The sequence below is a fragment of the Scyliorhinus canicula genome, chromosome 11, assembly GCF_902713615.1.
Source record: "Scyliorhinus canicula chromosome 11, sScyCan1.1, whole genome shotgun sequence".
In the NCBI taxonomy this organism is placed as follows: Eukaryota; Metazoa; Chordata; class Chondrichthyes; order Carcharhiniformes; family Scyliorhinidae; genus Scyliorhinus; species Scyliorhinus canicula.
The window spans coordinates 4,947,406-4,969,230 of NC_052156.1; the positions used below are offsets into that span (position 1 = coordinate 4,947,406).

General features: G+C 45.0%; 1 protein-coding gene across 4 annotated transcripts in view; it reads right to left on the minus strand.

Annotated features, from left to right (window-relative positions):
* Positions 1-11,341: 11,341 nt before the first annotated feature.
* rab7a (RAB7a, member RAS oncogene family) overlaps positions 11,342-21,825 on the minus strand; it is a 43,332-nt gene continuing 32,848 nt past the window's right edge. For all 4 annotated transcript variants that reach the window (XM_038812137.1, XM_038812136.1, XM_038812138.1 and 1 more), the window contains 4 exons: positions 18,192-18,318; positions 14,653-14,871; positions 14,402-14,530; positions 11,342-12,351 (listed from right to left, as the gene is read on the minus strand). In XM_038812137.1, coding sequence (XP_038668065.1) covers positions 12,256-12,351; positions 14,402-14,530; positions 14,653-14,871; positions 18,192-18,318 — 571 coding nt within the window. In that variant the 3' untranslated portion in view covers positions 11,342-12,255. The remainder of the gene's footprint in view (positions 12,352-14,401; positions 14,531-14,652; positions 14,872-18,191; positions 18,319-21,825) is intronic.

Here is a 21,825-nt window from a genome sequence, read left to right on the forward strand (position 1 = left end):
ATGTTTTCGCATCAACTACTTCCTGTGGTAATGAATTCCACAGGCTCACCACTCTTTGTGTGAAGAAATGTCTCATTTCTGTCCGAAATGGTTTACCCTGAATCCTCAGGCTGTGACCCCTGGTTCTGAACATGCCCCACCATTGGGAACATCTTCCCTACATCTACCCTGTCTAGTCCTGTTAGAATTTTATAAGTGTCGGCAGCTCGGTGGCGCAGTGGTTAGCCCTGCTGCCTCACGGCGCTGAGGTCCCAGGTTCAATCCTGGCTCTGGGTCACTGTCCGTGTGGAGTTTGCACATTCTCCCCATGTTTGCGTCGGTTTCGCCCCCACAAGCCAAAGATGTGCAGGGTAGGTGGATTGGCCACGCTAAATTGCCCCTTAATTGGAAAAGATGAATTGGGTACTCTAAATTAAAAAAAAAAGAAAAGAATTTATAGTCTCTATGAGATCTCCCCATATTCTTCTGAACTCCAGCGAGAACAATCCCAACCTAGTCAATCTCTCCTCCTGCCCACAGTCCCGCCATCCCTGGAATCAGTCTGGTAAACCTTCACTGCACTCCCTCGAGAGCAAGAACATCCTTCCTCAGAGAAGGAGACAAAAACTGCCCACAATACTCCAGGTGTGGCCTCACCAAGGCCCTGTATAATTACAGCAACACATCCCTGCTTCTATACTCGAAACCTCTCGCAATGAAGGCCAACATACCATTAGCCTTCTTTACCGCCTGCTGTACCTGCATGCTTACCTTCAGCGAATGGTGCACAAGGACACCCAGGTCCCTCTGCACACTGCCCTCTCCCAATTTACAAACGTTCAGGTAGTAATCTGCCTTCCTGTTTTTGCTTCCAGTGAATAACCTCACACTTATCCAAATTATACTGCATCTGCCATTGGTTTGCCCACTCGCCCAACCTGTCCAGATCATGCTGTAGGATCCCTGCACCCTCGTCACAGTTCACCCTCCCACCCAACTTGGTATCATCTTCAAACTTTGAGATGTTACATTTTGTTCCCTCATCCAAATCATTAATATATATTGTGAATAGCTGGGGTCCCAGCACCGATCCCTGTGGTACCCCACTGGTTACTGCCTGCCAATTTGAAAAGGACCCATTAATCCCTACTCTTTGTTTCCTCTCTGCCAACCAGTTTGAAATGAAATGAAATGAAAATTGCTTATTGTCACGAGTAGGCTTCAATGAAGTTACTGTGAAAAGCCCCTAGTCGCCACATTCCAGCGCCTGTCCGGGGAGGCTGGTACGGGAATTGAACCGTGCTGCTGGCCTGCTTGGTCTGCTTTAAAAGCCAGCGATTTAGCCGAGTGAGCTAAACCAGCCCCTGATTTTCTATCCACTTCAATACATTTCCCCCAATCTCATGCTCTTTAATTTTGCACAATAATCTTTTATTTTGTTTTTTTTTTAAATTTAGAGTACCCAATTATTTTTTCCAATTAAGGGCAATTTAGCGTCTTCAATCCACCTACCCAGCACATCTTTGGGTTGTGGGGGTGAAACCCACGCAGACACGGGGAGAATGTGCAAACTCGACACGGACAGTGATCCAGGATCGGGATTCGAACCCAGGTCCTCAGCACCGTAGGCAGCAATGCTAACCACTGTGCCACCATGCTGCCCTACAATAATCTTTTATGCGGGACTTTGTCAAACGCCTTCTGAAAGTCCAAATATACGACATTTACTGGCTCCCCCTTCTCGACTGTACTGGTTACATCTTCAAAGAATTCCAACAGATGTCAAGTATGATGTCCCCTTCATAAATCCATGCTGACTCTGACTGATCCTGCCACTGCTTTCTAAATGTTCCCCTATAAAGTCCTTGATAATGGATTCAAGCATTTTCCCCACTACCGATGTTAGGCTTACTGGTCTATAATTCCCTGCTTTCTCTCTACCTCCCTTTTTGAATATTGGAGTGACGTGAACTACCCTCCAATCTGCAGGGACAGTTCCAGAGTACAGAATCCCAGAAGGTGACCACCAATGCATCCACTATTTCCAGAGCCACCTGCATAAACACTCTGGGATGCAGATTCTCAGGCCCTGGGGATTTATCCACCTTCAATCCCATCAGTTTTCCCAGCACCATTTCTCTACTAATGTTGATCTCCCTCAGTTCTTCCCTCTCATTAAACCTTTCATTCTCCAACATTTCTGGGATCTGATTTGTGTCCTCATTTGTGAAGACAGAATCAAAGTATGTATTTAATTGCTCAGCCATGTCTTTGTCCCTTATTATGCATTCCCCTGTTTCTGTCTGTAGGGGGCCTACATTTCTCTTTACCAATCTCTTTCTCTTCGCATAGAAACTCTTAGTGTCAGTCTTTATGTTCCCTGCAAGTTCCTTTCGTGCTGTACTTTTCCCTTCTTAATCCCTTTGTCCTTCTTTGCTGAATTCTAAACTGCTCCCAATCCTCAGACCTATTATTTTTCTTGGCCAATCTGTATGCTTCTTCCTTGGATCTGATACTATTTCTAATTTCCTTTGTAAGCCATGGAAAAGCAAAACCCATTTTGCTTTTGTGCCAGACAGGAATGAACAGTTGTTACAGTTCCCCATGCATTCATTGAATGATTGCCATTGCCGATCAATTATCATCCCTTTAAAAAGGACCTGCAAAGATGGAACACACTCCCGCTCTCTCTCTCTCGCGGGGAGAGTCCAGACGATCAAAATGAACGTACTGCCCAGATTCCTCTTCCTGTTTAGATCCATTCCGATCTACATCCCCAAGGCCTTTTTCAAAGCGCTGGACAAACTTATCATGGCGTTCGTATGGGGGGGGGGGGGGTAAAAATGCTAGGATCCCAAAGAAGGTCATACAAAAAACAAAATCCGGGGGGGGGCTAGCCCTCCCGAATCTACAATTCTACCACTGGGCGGCAACAGTCGAGCGAGTAAGGGGATGGATCCAGGAGCCAGAAGCCGAGTGGGTGCGCGCGGAGGAGGCCTCCTGCATGGGGACCTCCCTCTGGGCCCTCGCCACGGCAGCGCTCCCATCCCCACCGAAAAAACACTCCAGCAGCCCAGTGGTGACAGCCACCCTCCAATCCTGGAACCAACTGCGGCAGCAATTTGGCCTGACCAAAATGTCGGACAAGGCTCCCATCTGCAACAACCATAGGTTCACACCAGCACTGACTGACGCCACCTTCAAAAGGTGGAGGCAGGACGGGGGGACACTGACAGTCAGGGACCTATACACGGACGACAGGATTGCAACACTGGACGAACTGACAGAGAACTTTCAACTAGCTGGGGGGAATGAGCTACGGTACCTGCAGCTCAAAAACTTCCTACAAAAGGAGACAAGGACGTACCCACAACCGCCACGACAGACACTACTGGAAGACCTACTGGACGCAAGTATCCTAGAGAAAGGGAACTGTAGCGACATGTATGACAGACTGGTAGAAAGGGACGACACCGTACTGGACGCAACAAGAAGGAAATGGGAGGACGACCTGGGGATGGAGATAGGGTGGGGACTCTGGAGCGAAGCACTGCATAGGGTCAACTCCACCTCCACGTGCGCAAGGCTCAGCCTGACGCAACTAAAAGTGGTACATAGAGCCCACTTAACGAGAAACCGTATGAGTAGGTTCTTCCCGGAGGTGGAGGACAGATGTGAACGGTGCCAAAGAGGCCCGGCCAACCACGCCCACATGTTCTGGTCTTGCCCCAGACTTGTGGAGTACTGGACAGCCTTCTTCGAGGCTATGTCCAAAGTGGTGGGGGTGAGGGTGGAGCCATGCCCGATTGTGGCAGTCTTCGGGGTTTCAGACCAGCCAGATCTATTCCTGGGGAGGAGGGCGGACGCCCTTGCCTTTGCCTCTCTGATCGCTCGCTGTAGAATCCTGTTTGGCTGGCGGTCAGCAGCACCGCCCAGAGCTGCAGACTGGCTGTCCGACCTCTCGGAATCTCTCCAAATGGAGAAAATCAAATTCGCCATCCGAGGGTCGGACGACGGCTTCTACAGAACATGGGAGCCATTCATGCAATTGTTCCAGGACCTGTTTGTGGCCAACGTCCAAGAGGAAGAATAGTCGGGCGGCCAAGAATCAGGGGAAAATGGGTGGGAATCGGGGGAAGGTGGCCGGGGGGGGGAGGGGCTACAGGTTCGTTATGGGGGTTTGATGGCAAGCTAAGGCCCAAAACCAAACTGTAAATAAATGCCAATAAACATGTGCCTCGGCCATCTTGGGGAATGTAAAATATGTATGCCAGCTAAAGGGGGGGAGGCCACAGTTATTATTACGAAGATGCTTACCTGTAAATATATATGTTAATTTTTGCGTGTTTTTCTTTTCTCTCTCTAACAATTTGTAATTTGTTCAATATAAAACATGAAAACTGAATAAAAAACATTTATAAAAAAAAAACTATCATCCCTTTGATGATAATGGTATTACAGTTAAATAAGGGTAACTACAAAGACACGAGGGAGGAACTGGCCAGAGTTGATTGGAAAAGGACCCTAGCAGGGAAAACAGTGGAACAGCAATGGCAGAAGTTTTTGGGGGTTATTCGGAAGGCACAACAGAAATTCATCCCAAGGAGGAGAAAGCATGCAAAAGGGCAGGACAAGGCATCCACGGCTGACGAGGGAAGTCAAGGACAGCATAAAAGCAAAAGAAAAAGTGGTGAAGGTTAGTGGGAAGCCAGAGGATTGGGAAGCCTTTAAAAGCGAGTAGAGGACAACTAAAAAAGCAATATGGAAGGGGGGGGGGGGGGGGGGGGGGGGGGGGAGAGAGAGAGAGAGAGAGAGAGAGAGATGAAATGAGTGCAAGCTAGCTAGTAATATAAGATAGGAAGAGTTTTTAAAAATCTATAAAAGGTGAGAGAGAGGCAAAAATAGACATTGGACCACTGGAAAATGTGGCTGGAGAAGTAATTATAGGAAACAAAGAAATGGCAGAGGAACTGAATAGTTACTTTGCATCAGTCTTCACGGTGGAAGACACCAATGGGATGCCAGAGCTCCAGGAGAACCAGGGGGTAGAGGTGAGTGCAGTGGCCATTACTAAGGAGAAGGTTCTGAGGAAACTGAAAGGTCTGAAGGTGGATGAGTCACCTGGACCGGATGGTCTACACCCCAGGGTTCTAAAAGATAGCCGAGGAGATTGTGGAGCGAGTAGTGATGATCTTTCAGGAATCACTGGAGGCAGAAATGGAAAATGGCTAATGTAACACCGCTGTTTAAGAAGGGAGGGAGGCAGAAGACGGGAAATTATAGGCCGGTTAGCCAGACTTGGGTCATTGGTAAGATTTTAGAGTACGTTATTAAAGATGAGATCACGGAGTACTTGGTGTATGATAAAATAGGACTGAGTCAGCACGGCTTTGTCAAGGGGAGGTCGTGTCTGACAAATCTGTTAGAGTTCTTTGAGGAGGTAACAATGAAGTTAGACAAAGGAGAACCAGTGGACGTGATTTATTACGATTTCCAGAAGGCTTTTGAAAAGGTGCCACATAGGAAACTATTAAATAATTTAAGCCCATGGTGTTAAGGGTAAGATGCTGGCATGGATAGAGGATTGGCTGACTGGCAGAAGGCAGAGAGTGGGTATAAAGGGGTCTTTCATGATGGCAGCCGGTGACTAGTGGTGTGCCTCAGGGGTCTGTGCTGGGACTACAACATTTCACAATATACATTAATGATCTGGAAGAAGGAACTGAAGGCACTGTTGCTAAGTTTGCAGATGATACAAAGATATGTAGAGGGACGGGCAGTATTGACGAACAGGGGGGCTGCAGAAGGACTTGGAGAAGCTAGGAGAGTGGGCAAACAAGTGGCAGATGGAATACAATGTGGAAAAGTGTGAGGCTGTGCACCTGGGAAGGAGGAATGGAGGCACAGACTATTTTCTAAATGGGGAAATGCTTAGGAAATCAGAAGCACAAAGGGACTTGGGAGTCCTTGTTCACGATTCTCTTAAGGTTAATGTGCAGGTTCAGTCGGCAGTTAGGAAGGCAAATGCAATGTTAGCATTCATGTCGAGAGGGCTAGAATACAAGACCAGGGATGTACTTCTGAGGCTGTACAAGGCTCTGGTCAGACCCCATTTGGAGTATTGTGAGCAGTTTTGGGCCCCGTATTTAAGGAAGGATGTACTGGCCTTGGAAAGGGTCCAGAGGAGGTTCACAAGAATGATCCCTGAAATGAAGAGCTTGCCGTATGAGGAATGGTTGAGGACTCTGGGTCTGTACTTGTTGGAGTTTAGAAGGACGAGGCGGGATTTTATTGAAACTTACAGGATGCTGAGAGGCCTGGACAGAGTGGAAGTGGAGAGGATGTTTCCACTTGTAGGAAAACTAGAACCAGAAGGCACAATCTCAGACTAAAGGGACGATCCTTTAAAACAGAGATGGGGAGGAATTTCTTCAGCCAGAGGGTGGTGAATCTGTGGAACACTTTGCCGCAGAAGGCTGTAGAGGCCAAATCACTGAGTGTCTTTAAGAGAGATGGATCGGTTCTTGATTAATAAGGGGATCAGGGGTATGGGGAGAATGCAGGAGAATGGGGATGAGAAATATATCTTCTAACACAATAAGATGGTTTAACGAACAAACCTTGATACTGAGCCACATAATTAGAATAGGGAAGTGCTTGATGGTTGGCACAGACACGGTTGCCCAAAGGGCCTCTTTCTGTGCTGTAAATCTATGACTCTATAGGAAGGAACAGGGGACAATAGCCAGGGGACAGAAATTTAAAGTAAGGGGCAGGCGATTTAGAGGGGATTGGAGGAGAAACATTTTCATCCAGAGGGTAGCTGGGAATTTGAGACTCACTTCCTGAAAGGGTGGTCGAGGTGGGAAGCCTCAACATTTAAGCATTTCGTGAGCACTTGAAACGCCACAACGTACAAGGCTCTGGAGTCAAAACATCACAACATCCAAGGTTATGGACCAAATGCTGGAAAATGGGATTGGAGTAGATAGAATTTACAGTGCAGAAGGAGGCCATTCGGCCCATCGAGTCTGCACCGGCCCTTACAAAGAGCACCCAACTGAAGCCCATGTATCGAACCCATCCCCGTAACCCCCACTTAACGTATTTTGGACACGAAGGGCAATTTAGCATGGCCAATCCACCTAACCTGCACATCTTTGGACTGTGGGAGGAAACCGGAGCACCCGGCAGAAACCCACGCAGACACAGGGAGAACGTGCAGACTCCGCACAGACAGTGACCCAGCCGGGAATCGAACCTGGGACCCTGGAGCTGTGAAGCAACTGTGCTAACCAGTATGCTACCATGCTGCCCAAAGATAAGTGCTTAATGCTTGGCAGACACGATGGGTCGAAGCATGTCTTGTTGTGCAGGCTGTGAACCTCTATGACAGTTGTGTTCCAGACCCACCCGAGTGCCTAGTTGCATCAAATATATAATCATCGGATGGTCATAGCACAGCAGTGTGGGGGGGGGGGGGGGGGGGCATAATCAACAGAGCAAGACCTTTCACTGTAACTTCATTGCAGTGTTAATGTAAGCCTCCTTGTGACAATAATAAAGATTTATTTATTATTTAACCACTTCTACTGCATTAAAAATCATGTGGACATTGCCAATCATCTTAAATCAATATCCTCAGATTCTCGCTGCACCTGCCAATGGCAACAGGGGGAGATGGTGGCGCAGTGGTGATGTCACAACTGGCCAACCCGAGGCCAGGCTAACGCTCTCAGGGGACATGGGGTCAAAACCTACTGTGGCAGCTAGTGAAATTTGAGTTCAATGAATAAATGTGGAATATAAAGCCAGTCTCAGTAATAGTGACCGTGAAACTGTCAATTGTTGTAAAAACCCAAGTGATTCACGGATGTCCTTTAGGGATGGAAATCTGCCATCCTTACCTGGTCTGGCCTAAAGTAAGTAAAGTCTCCACAAGTCCCAGATGACCTTATACTACTTTCCCTTTTGAGAGCCAGCCACACCTTCATGCATGAAAAGAATGTCTCCCTCTTCAGAGAGAACCAGAGCATTTTCTAATCCAATCTTTGTGAAGGTTTTTTGCTCTTTCTTCATTCTGCAGGTTTCCCCATCAAAAGCAATATTTTCAAAGTTAATTGGCGATGAGACACTCATCTTCCAACGCCAAAGGAAGTTACCCAGTTTAGTGTATGTGACAGCTTCAGCAAAGCTATTTAAATAATCTACCCCCCCTCCCCTTTCATCACTCTGCAAAATCCTTCCCTTTCAGTATTTCTCAAAATCCCTTTGTGAAAGTTATTGAATCTGCTTCCATCACCCTTTCAGGCAGCTTCTTCCAGATCACAACTCAGTGTGAATTTGTCATCTTAAATCACTCTTTTCTGCGTATTGACACACCTGCCATTGAAATAAAACCTTTTACTGTACAAAAACTTCAGTTTTGAGCAACTCTATTAAAGCTCCCTTTGAAATTCTCTACTCAAATGTATATTTTTTTTAAAGGGAAAGTCCCCTGATGCTCCACAGGAGCATTATATCAAATTTAACACTGAGCCACACAAGGTGAAATTAGGTCAGATGACATTTTCAGAGGTAGGGTGGGTAGCACAGTGGTTAGCATTATGGCTTCACAGTACCAGGGTCCCAGGTTTGATTCCCAGCTTGGGTCACTGTGCGGAGTCTGCATGTTCTCCCCATGTCTGTGGGTTTTCTCCCACAAGTCCCAAAAGACGTGCTATTATGTAATTTGGACATTGAATTCTCTGTCCGTGTACCCGAACTGGCAGAATGTGGCGACTGGGGGCATGTCACAGTAACTTCATTGCAGTGTTAATGTAAGCACCTGCCTTGTGAAAATAAAGATTATTCTTATTAATGAGGAGAGCGAGTTAGAGGGGGAATTCGGAGCTTGGTACACAGGCAGCTGAAGGCACAACCTCCAATGGGGGAAAAGTGATTAAAATCAGGAATAGTGAAGAGGCCAGAAATCTGAGGATTGTGTGACTGGAGGAGATTAAAGGTAGGGAAAGCCTTGGAGGAATTTGAAAACAAAGACTGTTAGGAATGATTTCGGTTTCTCCAGTCTCACTACAATAGCAAAATTGAATTCAATGGGAATTGGGGAAAGCCCTCTACTGGTTGGAGTCATACCAATCACCCAAAGAAAGATTGTGGTGATTGTAGACCAATCATCTCAGCTCCAAGAGATCACCATAGTTTGTCGTGTCCCAAACCCAATCTTCACCCAACATCAATGATCTTCCTCCATCATTTAAAAATAATTTAGTATCCAATTAAGCATGGCCAATCCACCTACCCTGCACATCTTTGGGTTGTTGGGGAAGAGAGAGGGGGAAAGAAAGAGAAAGAGACCTATGCAGACACGGAGACTGTACAAACTCCACATGGACAGTTGGGGCCAGGATCGAACCCAGCTCCTCAAGTGCTGTGAGGTAACAGTGCTAACCACTGAACCACCATACCTTCCTCTATCATAAAAGCTCAAAATAGGGGATGTTTGCTGATGACTGCACTAATGGTCAGCACCATCTGCAACTCCTCCTCATATGTCCATATGTAGCAAGAAATTACAACATTCAAGCTTGGACTGATGTGCACACCACACAAGCCAGGCAATGCTCTTCTCCAACTAAAGAATCTAGCCATCTCCCATTGCCTCAACCTAGGATTTACTAGTGGCCAGAAACCAAACTAGACCAACAAATTAAATACTGTTAGTAGAAGAGCAGACAGGGAATTCTATGGTGCAACCCATCCTAACTCCAAAGCCAGTTCTCCATCTACAAGGCACAAGTCAGGAGTGTGATGGAATACTCTCCACTTGTCTGGATGAGTGCAGCTCCAACAACACAAGCTCAACACCATCCAGGACAAAAAGGAGCCTGCTTGATTGGCACCATTTCCACAAACATTCAAATCGTCCCAACACTGATGCAGTGGCAGCTGTGTGTACCATCTACAAGCTGCACTGCAGTAACTCAACAAGGCTCCCGACACAGCATTTACACATTTTTCCTTTGGTCGAGGGGAAACTTTTAGGATTAGGGGAGGGGGGAGAAAGAGAGAATAGAGGAGAAAGGAAAGAGAATAGTAGTAGTAAGTACCTTTAGGGTTAATGATTTTCACCTTGCCTGCTGAAAGTGTTTCTTTCAAAATCTTAGAAGAGGCATGGTCAGTGCTGGGTGCAGCTCAGACACATGGCATTAATGAAGAGGCAGTTTGGAGAAAACCATTAAAGAGACAGGGTTTGAGAAAGGCTTTTAAGTCTGATCTGGGCAATTATGAGGCCATAAGGAAAGGGCAGAGGGTTTGGGGGAAGCTTTGAGAGAAAGAGAAACTGAGTTCCATGTGCCCGAGTTCACAATTCTTTTCCAAAAAGGCAGAACAGCTTAGTCTTGAGACACGGGAAAAACAGAAACAAATCATGAAGCAGCCATTTGAAGACCTTCAGAATAGATGAAGGGTTCTCGCTAGAGCCAGAATCTGCTTTGTAATGCATGCACATAGCTGCAGCCAGTCAGTCAATCAGTAATTTCTATTGGAAAACACATCAAGGGACAGGACAATGGCAGTGTTTAGCACTGCTGCCTTAAGGTGCCAAGGACCCAGGTTTGATCCCAGCTCAGGATCACTGGAGTTTTCCTTCATGGCAGGTACATTATTGGTGGTGTCTCGGGTATTTTCTTGAATCACTGGTCCACTTTGAAAAAGGTGTTCCTGGGTGCTGTTCATAACTTCATGGCATTCTAAAACACTTGTTGTGAAGAGCTTTAGCACAAACAATATAAATGGTGTTTCTCTCCAGAGATGCTGCTTGGCAGAGTGTACTTGCTGTTTATTTTCAGAATTTCAAAGCTCAGCCACTTATACAAGTTTCTTTGCCGAGCAGGCGAGTGGGTTTATTATTGCCGAGTGCTCAGCCAGCACACTCCAAGTAAAACAGGTTCTTGGGCCCAACAGGACTCAAAAACAACTGCTTCCTCAGCAAGACACCAGACAGAATCCTTGAACTCAGATGAGCATGGCATCCCTACACTCTTGGAGTAATAGTAGAGCGCATGAGGCAAATGTAACTGCAATGCCCTGCAACTTGTTCAATTCAAGGAGTGCCTCCTGCCGTTTTGAGACACTGGTTGCACCTTCACAAGAAACCTGGTGGCTCAGAATAGGGAAGGCGAATCAACCAGATTTTGGGAGCAGAAGAATTCAAAACTAGGCAACAGGGCAAAGAAAGGAATTCAAGGCTGGAGATAGAACTTGGGTCAGATAGGAGTGTTATTTCTGAGCCAGAATGAACTATCTCAAACACAGGGGGGGGGGGGGGGGGGAATAAATGACAAGAATCAAACACCATACAGCAAAGTCACTCCTGTTCTATTTATTGGCAATATCCTCATGATTACAGAAATTTATCCCACTTACTAGAATGTGAACCTTTTTAGGGAGTACACTGAAGTGTTGTAATTTTAAGCTAAGAAGCAAGACTAGTAACTTTGGCAAGTAGTCACTAGTACAGGACGTGCTACTGGCAAGTCTGTTCAGCAGTAACTTCATGTTACTAATCTTATCAATGGGTAGCTACAGGAAAACCAAGTGGACTTTCTAATTAACTTAATACTGATTTTTGCATACAGTACTTCAAGCAAGTAAATCAATTTAAGAACACTTATAAACTGAAAAACCCAGATGCAAAGATAAAGCAATATAGAATATTGGACCAAAGTTTACTTTTAATTGCCAATAAGTACTGGACTGGTCATGCAATCTCCCAAGAATTGCTGGTGCCCATTTAGCATTTCATCCCCTTGTCCCAAGATTAATCTGCAAATGTGGGCTCTGGGAGGCAATGTGCAACACTAAACAGGGAGCAGAGAAGGAACAGGGTGAACACAGCCCACAGCAAGGTGTGTTTTTCTCATCTCAAAGATCTGGGTTCAAAATGAGCTTCAGAGGATTTGGGGAGAACATTGGCCATTTCCAGTTCTCGCCTTCAGACAGAACAGACTTAAAATGCTCAATTATTCATTTTACAGTACAATTGTAAAACATGGGTCTTCAGACAATAAACTTAGTTCAGTATACATTAGTTTTTCCTTCCAATGTTACTACCAGTTATACAACAGCTCTGCTAATTAGATGCAGCTCTTCCTTGTGCACACAGGCACGATGCAAGATGCATGAAGGAATCTTGGCTTGTGGTCGGAGGAAGGGGAAGGGCAGGATGAGGACTGGTGTCAAAGGCCTGATTTGTAGAAACTACCCCTCCCACACTCAGCAGCTGCAACTCTCCGCTGAAGTCTTCGCCCGGTCATTCTTGTCTAGTTTGATTGGTTCTGGGAATTCGTTGTAGAGTTCCACTTCAGTTTCCTAGGAGACAGATTAAATTATATTTTAACTCCACCTACAAATTTACAGTTATGTACAATAGCTGGTTTGAGCAACACTACTTTTGCTATGAAAGCTTGATTAGGTGTCATTGGTTAACACATGTGCATGAACCCTCAAAACACCACAACTATGATGGGAATAGAGCCAAGTAACTTAAACCAAGGCTCAAGGCAGCTGGCAAATATGGCTGCAGTAGCCATGTGCTTTAAAATCAGACCTGATTAATTGGGAGAGGGGGAAGCACCAATGTAGGGGAACTGCACAAGACACAATGAGCCCATGTTGAGAAGTGGATTTGCAAGTAAATCAGGGGTGACCAATCTATGGGTTGCAACCCCTTCTGGGGTGACAGCACCTCTGGCTGCAATGCAAATTTTCCCCACCAATGGTTCAACGGGACAGCTTTTCACCACCCTCATTGGACTTCATGTCTTCAATGGCCAATTGGAGGCTTTACAGATGCACTGAGGTAAGTAATTTGAACACATGAATGAGGGCATAGAGACTCCATAATATGTTCATGATTCTTAGCTCCAAGGCCCCCCAGAGTTTTCAAAATGGGTGTGGACCCAGTCCTTTCCCCTTCCACCCCACTCCTGTGGAGCAACTCTACCACTCTGGGGTCACACCCAATTTAAGCACTAAAATGGGATCAGTTGGAAAGTACTGGAGTGCAATTAATCACCGACTTCCATAAACCCCAAATTAATGTGTTACCAGTAACACAGAAATGGGCAAATACAGCAAGGAGGTTAATAATGTAGGGAAATTGGAGATGCAGGTTTGTGACAAGGGCCAAATGGAGAAGAATTGGGAGCAGGTATGGATGCAATTGAGCATCTGGCTGGAAGAAACCGCCACAACCAAGATTTTAAAAACCCTGAATATTCTAATAAAGCAAAAGAGGGTGGCAGAGAACAGTCTAAAGGAATATGGCCAACAGCAAAAGGGAAAGTGCAAACAATTTAAATAGCACCAGGAACAATATTGAGAGAATCACTCCACAGGAGCCTGGGATAACACCCTCCTCCCACCCACTAATAGCTTTGAGGATGACAGATTTTGCACGGTTTTGAAATTCTTGGGGCCAGCGTCACTGAATACAGCATCACTGTCCATTCCCAATTTCTCTCAAGGTGCAGTGAATTGTCTTCTTGAACAGTAGGTACACAGTGCTGTTGGGAGCATTCTTGACCCAGGTGAAGAACATGGATACAATTTCAATTCAGGATGGCAAGGGGCTGAGGGAACATGCATGCAAGGGCAGTGCTAAATTGGATCGATTAAGGTAAAGTTTTACCCAATTCATTTTTTCCAATTTTAGGGGCAATTTAAGATGGCCAATCCACCTACCCTGCATATCTTGGGTTGTGGGGGCAACCATGAGGAGAATGTGCAAACTCCACACAGACAGTGACCCAGAGCTGGGATCGAACCTGGGACCTCTTGTGCTGTGAGGCAGCAGGGCTAACCATTGCACCACCATGCTGCCCTTAAAATTCAGTCATTATGCAAACTTCTCACCAGGAAGTACAGGAATGCAATGTTTGATGGTGCAATGTTTGATGGGAGAGCCGAATTGAGAGAAAATATCTGTTGGACTCAAAGTTGAGCCCAAATTCACTTGGGTTGGCTGGTTACCATTTGTAATTTAGCTCCAATTTGTCAAACTTTTCCAATCTGGAAAGGTGTGAAAAAAAAGCCAGAGAATCAGTAGGAAATGTGGGAAAGGAAAGATGACTTGCCTAATCCATCCCTTCAGATAAGATGGCGGAATTTCACAAGACCCATAAATTTGACCAAAGCTGCAGACCATTAAGTATTAAGTTACTCGGCTGCATTTAGGTTTCTGGCTTGGAAGAAAGAACCAAATAAAGCCAATTGCAGGAGTTCTACAGGATAATGCCACATCCTGTTTCCCCAAACTTCAGGCAGAACGCTGTGCTGGTGTAAATATCCCATGACAATGATGCAGCTATTAACTAAAATTATAACTACATGCTAGTTATACTGGTAAAGCAGATTGTACCTGTTTAAGTGCATTCCGTGCAATTGTTTGAAAAGCCTGTTCCACATTTATTGCCTCCTTGGCACTGGTTTCAAAATATGGGATATTATTTTTGCTCTGACACCATGCCTGTGCTCTTTTTGCAGTGACCTGGAAAGAGGAGACATGTAAAATCATTCATAAGGTGGCAGTAACCAGGTTATCATATAGCATGGGGGCCACAGGCAAGGGTGGAAAGGTTAAGCATGTGATTATATTGTAATTATACATACTTGTCTGTTTTCCAAATCGATCTTGTTCCCAAGGACAACAAATGGGAAGTTTTCTGGATCTCGTGGGCTAGCTTGAATAAGAAACTCATCCCTCCAGCTATCTAGTGTTTTGAACGTGTTGGGAGCCGTTACATCAAAGACCAGCACACAGCAGTCAGCTCCTCTGTAGAATGCCACTCCCAACGACTGAAACCGCTCTTGCCCTGCTGTATCCCAAATCTGAAGACAAGAAACAAAGTTGAAAAGCCACAACACACATGGAGAACCTAGCTACACTGCACCTACAATGTGTGATGTACTTATATTTCCAAAACAGAATTAGGTAGGTCTTTGATCTTTAATGCATTTCAGTTGATGAGAATTAAGCTATATTTTAAAATTCAAGGTACCAACATTTGGGTTGAAGTTTGAGCTCAACTATTTCAAAGATTGGATTCATGCAATGTCCAGTAAAACCTCAGGATAAGTTGTCAGTAATAGCTTAAGCTACTAGTCACAAAACCTATCAAGCAGCAGGGGTACCCAAATGGGGCAAGAATGGATATAGAGGCCCTAAAGCCAAATGCCCTTTTAAACAGATGGAGATTTAACTGTAAACCCCATTGCTCAATGCATGCCTGCCAGCTGCTGTGACTCCGAACTGTCTGAAGTTACATAAACCCAGGAGCATTGGAAAACATCCATTTAGCACTATTCTATCAAATTTGTAACCAGTTTAGGTTGCACAATTTCAAAACCCTAGAAAAAGGATTGTGCATATCATAATAGTAGCCCCTCAAGCTTACAACATCATTCAATAGAGATTTTTTATAAATTTAAGTACCCAATTAATTTTTTTCTTCCAATTAAGGGGCAATTTAGCGTGGCCAATCCACCTACCTTGCACACCTTTGGGTTGTGGGGGTGAAACCCACGCAGACGCGAGGAGAATGTGCAAACTCCACATGGACAGTGACCCAGAGCCGGGATCAAACCTGGGACCTCGGCGCCGTGAGGCCGCAGGGCTAACCCACTGTGCTGCCCTGTCATGCAATAGAGTTGATGAGGTCTTCACTTTCCTGTTTGCTCTCAAACTTAAGCCTTTAATATTAAAAAAGTGACCTAGCCTCACCTGCTCAGATGAAAATTCAAATCAACAAAAAAAAATATCCTTCTCACCTGCACCTTTTAAAAAAATCTGTTCACCCTTGTGGTCTAGACTCCTCCCACCACCCCCCTTCTTCTCTTCTCTCTCCCTCCTCCCCTTAAGGGGCAAACATCCTTTCAGTATTCACCCAGTCTGGCTCACACAACAAGATCACTCCATTCTCCTTGATTCTATGTATAGGTCCAAGCCACCCAATCTTGCCTCAAAACCCTTTGTCCAAGCAATCAGTTTAGTGAACCTTCTGAACTGCTACCAATGAAATTGCATCCAAAGACTGTACTAACTCTTGCCTACCTTTTACATTCCACAGGGGAATGGAATAAAGCATTCTCTTCCCATCTGCCCAATGACAACCTGTTCCTACCTACCCACCTTAGCTACCATCACTTAAGTCCTTTCATCCAAGTCCATAGAGATTGTAAATAGTTTGGTCTGCTTTCAAAGCCAGTGATTTAGCCCTGTGCTAAACCAGCCCCCAAGCTTGGGGCAAAGAAAGTAACAAGATTAGTTTGCAAGTATTGAGGAGCGACGCAGTCCACTGGTTAGTTTGCCAACCTGAAAATTACCCACTGATCCTCACTACAAGAAACCCTCTACCCAATGCTATGTTACCCCCATTGAGCTCTTACCTTGAGCAATGAAGCACCTTATCAAATACACATCAGGTTCCCCTTATTCATGGCTTATTACATCCTTGCTGATTTATTTCCCATTCACGCAAACAGAGTCAGCATGGTTCTGATTGCAACATATTCCCATGACAGATATTACACCAATTGGCCTGTAGTTTCTGGCTTAGTCTTCCCTTCTTGAATAGTTACATTTGCAGCTTTCCAATTTGCTGGGATCTTTCCCAAAGGCCAACTTTTTGCAAGATTACAACCAATGTACCCATGATCTCCACAGCTACTTAAGACCTTAGGATACAGGTGCCGTCTAGTGATCTCAGCTGCTCCAAGCCCCCAGCACCTTTTCCCTAGAGATCACATAATTCCAAGCTCATCCTTCCCTTTTCCTTCATTTTCAATGTACGCTTAGGATGCTTTGAAGACTTGTGGGACATTCTGGTTTACAAATACAGCACTGGAACAGGCCCTTTGGCCATCCAAGCCTGTACCAGTCATGATGCCAACTTTCACCAGAACCTTAACACTTCCTTGCACCATGTCTCTCTATACCCATCCTATGTATTTGTCAAGATGCCTTTTGAACGCTGTTATGTATCCACTTCCACAACTTCCCCTCGCAACATATTCCAGGTCCTTGTGCCATGTCCCTCTATACCATCCTATCCACATGTTTGTCAAGATGCCTTTTGAACACCATTATGTATCTGCTTCCACAACCTTTGCAACATGTTCCAGGCACTGTGTATATAAAAAATAAAAAAACCTGCCCCGCACATCTCAACTTTGCCCCACGGACCTTAAACCTATGCCCCCTGGTGACTGACCCCTCCACCCTAGGAAAAGTGCCTACCCATCCATTCTATTCATGCCCCTCAATCTTGCAGACCTCTATCAGGTCACCCCTCAACCTCCATCTTTCTATGAAAACAGTCAAAGTCTATTCAGCCTCTCCACATAGCTAACACCCGCCAGAGGCAACATCCTGATGAATGTCCTCTGCATCCTCTCCAAAGCCTCCATATCCTTCTGGTAGTGTGGTAACCAGAATTGTGCGCAACTATAGTATGACTTTCCAACTTTTATACTAAGTGCCCCGTCCAATAAAGACAAGCATTCCATATGCTTTCTTGACTACTTTGTCCACTTGTGTTGCCACCTTCAAAGATCTGACTTTCTATATTCCCAAGAGTTTTGCCATTTACAGTATATTTCCTCTCTTATGTTAGACCTACCAAAATGCATTACCTTATTTGTCCAGATTAAACTCCATTTGCCATTTCTCTGCCCAAGTCTCCAACCTATGTCCTGCTGTATCTTCTGACAATCCTCACTCTGCCACTCCATCAACTATGGTGTCATCCGTGAACTTACAAATCAGACCGGCTACATTTTCCTCCAAATCTTTTATGTACACCACAAACACCAGAGGCCCACATCCCTGTGGAACACCACTAGTCACAACCTTCCATTCAGAAAAATACCCTTCGCCTTCTGTGACCCCAGTCTCGCCCTCTACAGAACCAACACTTGCTACCTGCAGAAGCAGATTATTTCTAGCTAGTTCACAAATTGCTATTTGGAGAAATTTTGCTGGTTTCTCAAATTTGTCCAATCTTCAGACCAAGAACTGAATTTTGGAGTTCAGGTTTTTCCAATTGGATCCCATTAGCGTTGGCAAATCACTCTAGTGGAAAAATGAGCTCAGCTCCCAAGTCCCAAGAAAATGACCAGACCGTAAAAGAGTAAATTGGATTTAGGATTACCTGCATCGTCACCAATCGATCATCCACCATCACCTCCTTTGTCAGAAAGTCTGCCCCTATTGTTGCCTTGTACTGGTTACTGAACTTTTTGTTTACATACTGGTTCATCAATGAGGTTTTCCCTACCCTAAAAAACAAAGTTTTGCAAATGAGAGCAGTCCAACCTGGAACTTATGGGTATAGATTAAACAGTGCATCAAACTTGAGTAAGAGGGCTCTGGTTCCCAGTTAGCCCAGTGGCATTCAATTTATCAGGCTTCAAGAGACAAGTCAGCACCAGCGTTACCTAGGGTACATCCTTAGATGCTATATGACTGGATGCATTGGAATCAGAACCTTCACTGTTAAGTTTACCTCGCTTTATGTAAAGAAAATTAAAACCAGAGTTGTCAGGCGGAGCCAACTTCACTGACTGGAAGGCCAGAGTTTGAACCTCATGGGAACAGATTCCTAATTTGAAACTAAGTGGGAGAATCTACAGTGGTGCAAAATGAAATGAAAATCACTTAGTGACAAGTAGGTTTCAAATGAAGTTACTGTGAAAAGTCCCTAGTCACCACATTCCAGTCCCTGTTTGGAGAGGCTGGTATGGGAATTGAACCATGCTGCTGGCCTGCCTTGGTCCGCTTTCAAAGCCAGTGATTTAGCCCTGTGCGAAACCAGCCCCCAAGCTTGGGGCTTGCCTCAAAGCTTGGGGCAAAGAAAGTAACAAAGTTAGTTTGCAAGTATTGAAAAGTAATCAGAACAAGCAATTGAGGCACCCAGTCAAGAGACAGCAAATTAAAGTTTCACCTCGGCCAAGGAGAATTCTCCCAAGGACTGTGGAACTTGGGTGGTCCTGACAGAAATTAGAGACTACATGTCTCAAGTTCATAACATGTAGTTTAAAGCTATGGTGTCAAGCTTTGTATATAATATTTCATGTGAAATTTGGTGGCATATCTATTGGTTAAAATAAGGTATTTAGATTTTAAAATGTTTTAACAGTCCAATGATGGTTAACAACTATTCTCCATGGATAGCAAGGTATTAGAAGGTTTTGCACCATAGCTGTGAGCTCCTAGGCTTCAAAATCCAACCTTCACTGTAGTTCAGTTTTTAATATTAGAACCCGGGATTTCAATTTGCATCACCTACAATGCCAATTTTTCGAAGCCTTCCTGTTGTGTTAGGATTTGTATTAAAAACAGGGCTCAGGCAACAGCAATGAGATGTTTTACCACTGCCAGTAGATGGCAGCATGTGGAAGCATGTCACAAACTCTCTACCTCTCTAACTGGAATGGTAATGACTGAGACAATACTGTTTGGTATATCAGAGACCCTCTTGATGGATGTTAGAATGATCCCATAGCATAGCTCAGAAGCAGGCAGTTATCCTGGTACAATAGAAAACGCTGGACAATCTCAGCAGGTCAGACACCATCTGAGACGAGAGGATAGAGCTAATGTTGGGGGGGGGGGGGGGGGGGGGGAGAAAGCTTGGTAGAGAGCCAGGTGATATGTGGAAAAAGGTATTGCGGACAAAAAAGACAGGCAACGTAAATGGTTGTAAAGGATGCTGATAAGAGATGATGTGGATCATTCACCAGAGGAAAGAGCAGTGCTCCGAAAGCTAGTGTTTGAAACAAACATGTTGGACTTTAACCTGGTGTTGGAAGACTTCTTCCTGATAAGAGATCACAATGTGTTAGTGGCAGCAGGTGAGTCAGAGGACAAATTAACAGGGAATAGATGGCAATGGGAGGGGGGAAAGAGGGGAAACAGATTGATGGATGAAAATAAAGTGAGTTAGCACTAGTTGAAGCTGCGGAACTAAAAATAGGAGATGCTGTTCCTCCGGTGTGTTGGCCTCAAAACTGTGTAAGCAACCCTCAGGATTCTTTATTCCTGTTTTTTTGGCTGTTATAATTCCTGCTCCTGGGCTTTGCTGGGGCATGGATGTGCTCTGACATCAGCAGTAATACATCTTGACAGACTTCACTAGCGACCAATCAACTCCATTGCAATCCTGGAGCCAAGTAGATCCTAGATATGTGGATTTGGAATGCCCTGCTGGGTGACTATTTGGTTTGAGTTTGAGTTTAATTTGGAACAGCAGAGCTGAGCAGAATGGAATCTCTCCCAGAAGGGGTGGCATTCTTTCTCAATCTTAGCTGGAGCTCTTCAGGTAAACAGAACAGCTAGTGTACATTCTAGGCTGAAGATGAGCTGGGGAGGGGGAACTGCCCAGATTACTCTTCCATTAACCACTCTCCCATTAACCACTTGAAGGCCTCATGAAAACTGCTGCCCTGATACTGTTTTACTGCGACAAGGTGTTGGAGAGTCAAGCTGACCACATCAGAAACTGAGACAGCTGAAGTACATCTTCCGTGGGCAAGGTTCAGTTTAAATTGGTGTTTTAGAGGGGAAATCATAATCTGAGAATTCAGCCCGAGTGGGGTTTAAAGATCCAAACCAACCAATGGTTTTCAACTCCTCACATTCTGAAGAGATCACCGCTGACATTGAGATTAGAACGAGAGAATGACCGCCATTCACACATTCTAATCTCAATCAACATCCTTCTTAGCCGGAATCACCCCATTTACATTACTTTTGTCCACGACATCTTGTCAATCTCCACCTAGCACTGGCCCCCTACCCAGTCCCCCACAACAGCATAAATCATCAATTCTCTCCTCCAGCCTTGACAAAGTCATCCAGATTTGAAACGTTAGCTCCTTCTCTCCACAGTTGCTGTGATGCAGTGAAAGTGAAACAATTGATGTATTGAGAGATTTGAGTGTGGGGGCTGGAACAAAATGTTCCACATGCCCCATACACTCAAAACTGGGGCCCAAAGTCAAGCCATTGGTTTGGAGGAAGAGAATTGTTCAGTGAAAGGACAGTTCAGCCAGACAGAGGAGTGGCAGTGGATGGGGATGGTTCAGGCCTCTGTTCCAGCAAGTCAGAGCCCTTAGATCATTCTGGTGGGAAATTGAGGTATGGGAATTGGACATCCATGGTGAAAAAGGAGGCAGTTAGGGCCAGGGAACTAGATCCCTCAGTGCAGGAGGCCATTCAGTCCATCAAGTCTACATTGACCCAAATCTTTTTTGTTCAAGGGGCAATTTAACACAGCCAATCCACCCTACCTGCACATAGTGTAACTGTGGGAGGAGTGTAACTGCGGGAGGAGGAAACCGGAACACCCGGAGGAAACCAACATGGGGAGAACATGCAAATGCTACTGAGCCACCCAAGGTCTGAATCAAACCTGGGTTGATGGTGCATGCCAACAATATAGAGTCAAGACAGGGCAGAGTGCAGTTGGGCAGAACAGGCAGTTCTGGTGCACAGAGTTGGCATAGACTGGTTTACCTACACGACTCACTATAAGGAAGCACGACGCTGCTACAAATCTTAACCAATATTAGAGCCAAGGACAATTTCAGAGGCTGGATTTATTTTGGAAAAGGTTTGTTCCCACCAAACTGAAAAACAATCCAACTCATGTTATAGCAACCAATTGGCATTAGAAAGTGATGTCAGCCTCAATCTGAATTTCATCTACAAATTAAAAAAAAACTTTACCATCATGTTGCAACTGAGGTTGCAAGAGATTATGCTGGAATTTAGATCAGAAGGCA